Source organism: Chironomus tepperi, unplaced genomic scaffold (genome assembly GCF_022539635.2).
Source record: "Chironomus tepperi strain 1889 unplaced genomic scaffold, CSIRO-AGI_Ctep_v1 contig_219, whole genome shotgun sequence".
In the NCBI taxonomy this organism is placed as follows: domain Eukaryota; kingdom Metazoa; phylum Arthropoda; class Insecta; order Diptera; family Chironomidae; genus Chironomus; species Chironomus tepperi.
This window is the reverse complement of record NW_027226341.1, coordinates 634,715-642,537: the sequence shown is the minus strand read 5'-3', so window position 1 is coordinate 642,537 and position 7,823 is coordinate 634,715. Positions and strand designations below refer to the sequence as shown.

Below are 7,823 nucleotides of genomic sequence, written 5' to 3'. Positions count from 1 at the left end.
GTTTTTACAGTGTTTACAGAACAAAGTTTAAATATGTCTAAATTAGAACAATGGAAAAATAACCGGCAATTTGGTTTAAATTATGAGAATCCGTTAAATAACGACATTCTTAAAAATCTAGTATGATGACTTGGAATTTACTGGATCTTGTTTTGTTGGTCTGGAAGTGACTTGGATCCTACTGGATCTTGTTTTTTTTGGGTCTTTAAGTGACCTGGATCTTACTGGGTCTTGCTTTGTGGATCGGGAAGTAACCTGGATCCTACTGGATCTCGTTTTGTAGGTCTAGAAGTGACCTGGATCCTACTGGATCTTGCTTTGTAGGTCTGGAAGTTACCTAGATCCTACTGGATCTCGTTTTTTAGATCTGGAAGTGACTTATTAATCAATTACTGATCGCTGGGACAAAAATGCGCTTAAGTCCCTCGATCAATAACACGAGGACTTTTGTAATTTTTTAATTCTTAATGTACGCATTAAACAACAACAACTAGGTACATCAAATTTAAAAAAAATCTTCGTCTGATTACTTTAGACTTGAGAAGCTAATTAAAAATCTTTAAAATAAAAAATTTGCAAATTAAAATATCGAATATAAAAAACATTTCGAGGGTTTTGTCCAATTTATCCTTCACTTATTACGTTACGCAAAAAAACGAATTTCTAAACCCCTTCCCCTCACTCGTTATAAAATTTCCAAAAAAATTCTTTTACATAGGTTATTAAATAATCGTAGACCCAGTTGCATTCTATAAAGCTAAAGTAAAATTAGCGGCAATAGGATAAGCTAAAAATATTAGTAGTAATTGTGATTAAGGCAAGTATTAACAAATATTATGTATCATTAAAAAAAGAATTGATCTACGTTACGCGCTAAATAATTATAAACTTTGATTTTTATCAAAACTTGGTGAATGGACTTTGGACGTCTTCAAATTTTCCTGAATTTTACAAAAACCGCATCGATTGGTAGTTTGAATAATTGCAAAAATCCAAAATTGAGCTGGTAATTGCATTTGATATGAATATAAGCTAAATTATTATCTTGTATTTCTTCAAAAAAAATTAATTAATCGACATTAAGCATTATCCACAATTTAACCAAGCAGAAATGATAATTACAATTATGCCATGTCTATTTGACAATGACAGCTTAGACTCCAAGCTGATGCCAATTCATCAGTAAATTCATTTTTATTTAAGTAATTTTTGATTTATTTCAGCTGACATTTTTCAACCCATAACCATGACGATAAATATTGAACCAAAAATCAACTAAAATCAGAAAAACTCTTACAAGATTTTGAATTAAAACTGCAAAGGTTGGTATCAAATTAAATGAAAAATAATCAAGTACTGTATCATTAACTATGTTCATTAAGGAAATTCAGACATAAATAAACTTCTTTCTTTCTTTCTTTTTTAGGAAAAAATAAAATAACGATCAAATAATATTTAAATTTATACATAATCACTGAAATCATCTAAAAGATTTTATTAAGTATCCATCCCCTCGTTAAAGATTTTTTACAAAGAAAGTTTTATAAAAAAATTTAAATTTCCTAAAACAAATTATTCTTTTACTAAACGAAAATGGATGAAGATCTTTCTTGGCGTAGTCCCTCATTTAGGCAATCTGTCGTTAATAAAATGTAAGTTTCATAAATTACTTAAAACTCAAATATAAATTTTATTATTTTTTTAGCAATGAAGCGATTAGTTCATCAGATCTAACACCGAAAAAGAATACTGTTGACATGGAAAATCATGTATTTAGTAAAGCAAGAAGCAAAGATGAATATTTAAGTTTTGTTGCTCGATTAATAATACACGTACGAGAAATGAGTAAGTATTTTTGTTTTTCAATTTTTTTTAATTTGTGAAAAATATTTCATAATATTATGTAGACAATAAAAATAAAAATATAGATGGCGGAAATTCATCACAAGTAGGACCACAACAAAACTTAGGGAACCAGCAGCAAATTAACAATCCAAACATTCAAGATCCAATTAATGCATTACAAAATCTTGCTACTCAAGGAACACGGAATACCAATTCTCAGATGATGAATCAGCAGCAGCAAGCAAATGCTCCAGCTAATATGATTCAAAATCCTCAACAAGGAAATGTCGTACAGCAACAACCACAAGCACAGCAATCTATAAATAATGTAAATCAAGCACAGTTAATTCGTCCGCAAGGACCACAACAGCAAATTAACCAAGGAAATATGATGCAACAAATGAATTCAATGAATCAAATGCAAATGAATCAAAATATGCCACCAAATCTTTCTGGAACACAAGTTAAGAATAATCAAGTAAATTCAATGAACCAAATGATGGGTTCGGTTCAAGGGAATATGATGAATCAAGGAGGACAAATAGTTGTTCAAGGTAATATGGGAGGTAACCAGCAAATGAATAATATGATTAATCAGAATCAAATGATGATGATGATGAATAATCCGAATAATGCTGGTATGATGAATTCAATTCGTCCAGTTCAAAATCAAATGGTTAACTCTATGGGGATCAATCAATCTCAAGTAGTTGGTCAAGTTCCAAATCAACCAAATCCAATGATTAATAACAATCAGCAGCAGATTCAAATGAACATGCAACAAATGCGAAAACAAGAAATTGCAGGAGCTTTCCCACCAGTTCGAAGTGTAACCCCTAATTTTCTTCGTCAATCTCCATCACCAATGTCAGTACCGTCACCAATTGGCATCACTTCTACAATGGTGCCATCACCACAGATGTCAAATCAAACAAGGGCTTCTATGTCAACAAATGTAATGGCTCCATCGCCGAGTGCTCCAATGAACACACCAGGCCAGCCAATTCAAGCAGTGCAGAGTCCTATGAATCCAGCCGATGATCAAATATATCGTGAAAAATATAACAGATTGACTAAATATAAAGAACCATTGAAAAAAATTATTTCTCGTGTAGGCTCAGATGGGATTAACTCCGAGAAAATTACGAAACTAAAAAAACTTTTGGAAATACTATCTAATCCACACACAAGAATACCTTTGGAAACATTAGTAAAGTGTGAGATTGTTTTGGAAAATCAATTTGGTGCTTTAAAAGATCCACCAGCTTCGTCTATAAACAACCCATTGTATGATGCAATCGTCAACAGTTTACAGTCACCATTGGGAAATCATATTTTGCATAGAACATTTAAGCCAAGCTTAGAAGCATGGTTTGGGCCAGATATCAAAAATTTGCCACCAGCAAAAAAGCAAAGATTGTCTGATGATCATTTTGATTCATCAACAACGCCTTCTATTTCACATATTCTTCAACGAGAAATAGCTCGTCTTGATTCAAAATACAAAATAAACCTAGACCAGACAACACATTCCGTTGGATCGAAAGTGGTTGCTCTTATTTGTTGTTTAGATGATAAACAATTGCCACCAGTTCCACCAATTAATATTTACGTTCCTGAAGATTATCCGTTAACTTCACCGCAGTGCAACATTATTGATCATGAATACGATGATACTGATTTTCTTATTAGAGTTAAAAAAGCATTAAAGGCACGAATTTCAAAATTGCCGTCTGCACATTCTTTAACACACATCTTAGAAACTTGGGGATTAGCAGTTCGTCAGGCTTGTAATTCGAGCTTTATTGAACCCACTAAAGAAACTGTCTTGCTGGCAGTTTAATTTTTTTTTGTTACTCAATACGAATACTAAAATTTAATATCTTCATAACTATTTAATTCAATTTTTTATATTCATTATCCTACATATTAAGAAGCAAGAATAAAATAGAACAGACTAAATTTAGATTAATATGTTTTTTTAAAAATAATGATGATGTAAGAGAATTTCAGCATTTTGTTGATCTAGAAGCATAAATTCATTTGTTGAATCTATAAAATTATACCCTTCAGCCAGACATTTTATTAAAGTCCTTCAGTACTGTTTTGAATAAAATTGATAATATTCAAAAGTGTTTTGACAATATGTTTTTGAACGAATTAAAAAGAATGTGGAGAACGTGATAGTGTCGTGATACTCTTTTTATCTCAGTTTTAAAATTTCACATCTTTACTGAATTGAAATGTGCCACATCTCAAACTCACTTTATTGGATCTGAAATATATATAAAAAAAATGAAACTAACTTTTGGATATAAAATTCACCTGAGAATACATTTAATAAAACTGTTTTGTTTAAAAAGTAGTCTGAGTTAATTTTTTTATATTATATTTCTTTTATTATTTTTTAACATTGAATGATTAACAAAATGATATTAAATCTTTATTTAAAAAATCACAGATTTCTTCATCTTGAGAGTCCCATTTCGTTTACTATTTTTTACAACAAATATTTAGTAAAGGATATTTTTTAAAGGGACATTTCATAAAATCTAGTTACAAATTGCATATATTTGCATCATCAAAACAATATTAAATTTAAAATTTCATGTTATTTCGATAAAATTATTTGCCACTCAAAGGAGCAAGAAATGCAAATCTTGTCATGAGATCATAACAACTTAGCATATACTAAACTTTAATTGGTTTGTATTTGACAGGTCAATTGCAGGAATTATTGGTCGTGGAGTTTGTACAGATAGTGTAGGGCTTAATGAGTTAGGTAAACTCGTGTTTGATTTTGTTTTAGTCTTCTCTTTATTATGACGTTTAACATGTTTTGATAAATGGTCTGATCTCATAAAACGACGCTCACAAACGTTGCACTATTGGGAAAAGATTAAGAAGAGAAGAAAAAAATTAATGATTTATTATTCACAAGCTTATTAATAAACAGACTTACTGAAAATTTTTTCTCTCCTGTATGAGTACGTTTGTGACGTGACAATTCGTCTGATCTTGAAAAACGTCTTCCGCAACCCAACCATTTACAGCAAAAAGGTTTTTCACCTGTATGACTTCGAGTATGAGCTTTTAAATGACTTGATTTGAAGTAGTTTTTTCCACAGTTAGGGTAACTGCATTCGAATATACGACGACGTTCTTGAGCAGGTTGTTGAATGCATAAATTCAATGATTTTGAAGGTTGTGTTGTAGGAGTGGTAATCATTGTGGATGATACATTAGTCGATGGTAGTAGTAAAATCCTAGTTGTTGTAATATTATTACTACTTGGCTGTGCTGTGAAAAAAATATTCTGTGATGCCATTTTTGGTACAATCATTGGAATTTGCTGAATATTGTTATCAATATTTTGAGAAACTTTTAGTAAAAGTGTTGGCGATTTTTTCTCGGATGAAATGGGTGTAAAATCTGTTGTATTATTTTCATGCCTTCCATGAATTGATGACTCATAAATGTTTCTTGTTTTACTTTCCATAGGTTTAATATCCTTATGATTATTATAAATGAAACTAGATGAGCAACTGCTTTTTCTTCCCATTTTATATTTAACACAACGAAAAACATTTAAATTAATATCATCGTCATCATACTTAGGGTTGATGACTTCACTTGCAGCAGATATACATGTTCCATCTTTGTTTGCACGCATAATAACACTAACTCTTTGTGCTGGAATTGTTTCAATTTTTCTTTCATATTCTACATTAGAATAACTGCTTACTTCTTCTGGTGGAGGTGTAAATGATGAAGGTTCTGATGTTAATAGAGAGTTTCTCGAACATAAACGTTTCTGAGGTGGTAAATCAGATTCATTGTCAGATTCATCAGATGGATTTGGTGTTATTAACCCTTTTGGTATTCCATTATTGTTTAATTTCCGTTTGAGTGAGTTGAATTCATCAATTTTCTGTGATTAAAATAAATAAAAAAATGTATGCATTAGCTAAACATCTAATATTCATTTTAAATAAAATGAACAAATTCTATTTTTAGATTCTAATTTTGTCATGAGTTATAAATCATCAATAAATATGACGCAATGTCTAGTATTATACGTTTAATAAAATAAGAAAAAGAAGAAAAAAAAAACATCAACAAAGTTCACTGCATTCAAGTATGTAATGAAATTTAAATGAAGAATTAAACATACAGTAACGACATCAACAATAGAACGAGCCCGAGAAAATGTACAGACTATATATTGAATGGGTGTGTTAAGTGTTCAAAATAATTTTTTTGTTGTTTTGCGTTTCATTCTCTCTGTTTTTGTACCCCGTTTTAATATTAACAAGGCGACGTCATGAAAGAGTTCAAAGTCGAAAATGTACAAAAGAAAATGTTCACGTGAACAACAGCTGATAAATGCGTGTTCAACATGAATGAAATGCTGACTGTGAGAAACAGAAAATGTTCTTGCTGTCTCTCTCACACTGTCTGTACGTCTTTTACAATTTTTCATAATTGTTAGGAATAAATTTTATTTTTAAATATTTTTTCAATGATTTTAAATTGTTTGTAAATTATTATTATTATTATTATTATTACTAATTTTTTGAATTTTAATTTTAATTTTAATAACATGTAATTTAGTTACATGAAATAAATTAAAAAATTCCAATTAGATATTATTATTATTATTTTTTTTTTAAAAAGAACATCGAAGGAATTTTTCACTATTTTTTATTATCCACGATAGTTTAAAATTCTTATTGAATGCGCATAGTGACATTGCATACAAGCATACGTGACAGTATACACAAATTAGATTTTCTATATTTTCCGAGTAAAATTTTAACTATTTTAAATTTTCTGATGAACAATATGATGGCATTTAAAAAATTCTATTGATAAAACTCACTTTAAATTCATTTGAACAGCTTGAATTAGAGTCATTTAAATCCATTGGTGGAGTTGGAGGTAAAAGCAATTCCATCTCCATACTAGATATATTCTTTGACATTTTTCTTTTTTTTATTATTATTATTATTTTTTTTATTATAATAATAATTAATTAAATTATTTATTAAGATTTAATTGTCTATTAATTAAAATTCTTCTTCACTTTATTTCACTTTTTAGTTATTTCCTTTTTAAATTAGCAATTTTTAGGCTCGTCTTCACAGAGCAGGAGTCCGACTTAGATTGCACGAACGTTGAAAATTTAGTAAAAGCTTGTTGAGAAGAATTGATTCATTTATAAGTTGAATTTCTATGTGTTTGTGATAGGTATAGGGTGTCAATAAAATTAAACTTTTATTTTATTTTTATGTATAATTTTATTTAATTTGTATTTTTTTGTGTTAGGTAAATGAAATAAATTCAAAATAAATTTTTTGAAATTAAGTATTTGATTTTTTAAAATTTGGAACTGCATTCAAGTACAATAATAATATAAAAAAACACACCCTGTAAAATAACTTCTCACTCATACAACTCATTGGCCAATCAAAAATGGGGGCTCGAGAATGTACGTACATGACCATGATTTTATTATTTTTATTGTTACCTATCATGCATCCAAAACGTGAACACCGCGTGATACTCATGTTCTCTTCGATTCATCGTTGAGTGCGGTAAATATTCAAGGAAAAAAATAAATATACGTCATTCACTGGAGGTGTGATTGAAAAAAATTCAAATCTTTATGGTGAATCTTCTTTGATATTTATTTAATCTAAATATAGAATTTAAAAATTAAAAAACATCAATTCTGCCAAATTGTAAACTATCAATTTGATTGTATCAAATGCGATTAATAAGTAATTCTTAATCAGGATTTTTAAAAACACTGTGGGAAATTAGAAGTAATCTTAAATTAAATTCAAAAATATTTAAACTTAATTTAATATTTTACCTAATTGTACTTTTGTTATGATAAGGATATAATTTTTTGAAAATAAATATTTTAAATGATAATGAAGATTTTTTTTTTTGCCAAGCTTTTAATCATATGC

General features: G+C 29.0%; 2 protein-coding genes across 3 annotated transcripts; one reads left to right on the top strand and one right to left on the bottom strand.

Moving 5' to 3' along the window:
• The first annotated feature begins 1,447 nt into the window (after nt 1–1,447).
• Nucleotides 1,448–3,811, top strand: MED15 (mediator complex subunit 15). Of its 2 annotated transcripts, none has more exons than XM_070640430.1 (3): nt 1,448–1,652; nt 1,706–1,845; nt 1,929–3,811. In XM_070640430.1, the coding sequence occupies exons 1-3, from the start codon at nt 1,594–1,596 to the stop codon at nt 3,686–3,688; spliced, it is 1,959 nt and encodes a 652-aa protein (XP_070496531.1). In that variant the 5' UTR covers nt 1,448–1,593; the 3' UTR covers nt 3,689–3,811. The 2 variants fall into 2 exon arrangements, with proteins under 2 accessions (XP_070496531.1, XP_070496530.1); XM_070640429.1 differs by having other exon boundaries at nt 1,493–1,652; nt 1,908–3,811.
• A 406-nt stretch (nt 3,812–4,217) lies between these two features.
• Nucleotides 4,218–7,018, bottom strand: cbt (Kruppel like transcription factor cabut). The gene is made up of 3 exons (XM_070640428.1): nt 6,728–7,018; nt 4,808–5,776; nt 4,218–4,730 (listed from the first exon to the last, which is right to left on the bottom strand). The coding sequence occupies exons 1-3, from the start codon at nt 6,827–6,829 to the stop codon at nt 4,527–4,529; spliced, it is 1,275 nt and encodes a 424-aa protein (XP_070496529.1). The 5' UTR covers nt 6,830–7,018; the 3' UTR covers nt 4,218–4,526.
• Nucleotides 7,019–7,823: the final 805 nt, after the last annotated feature.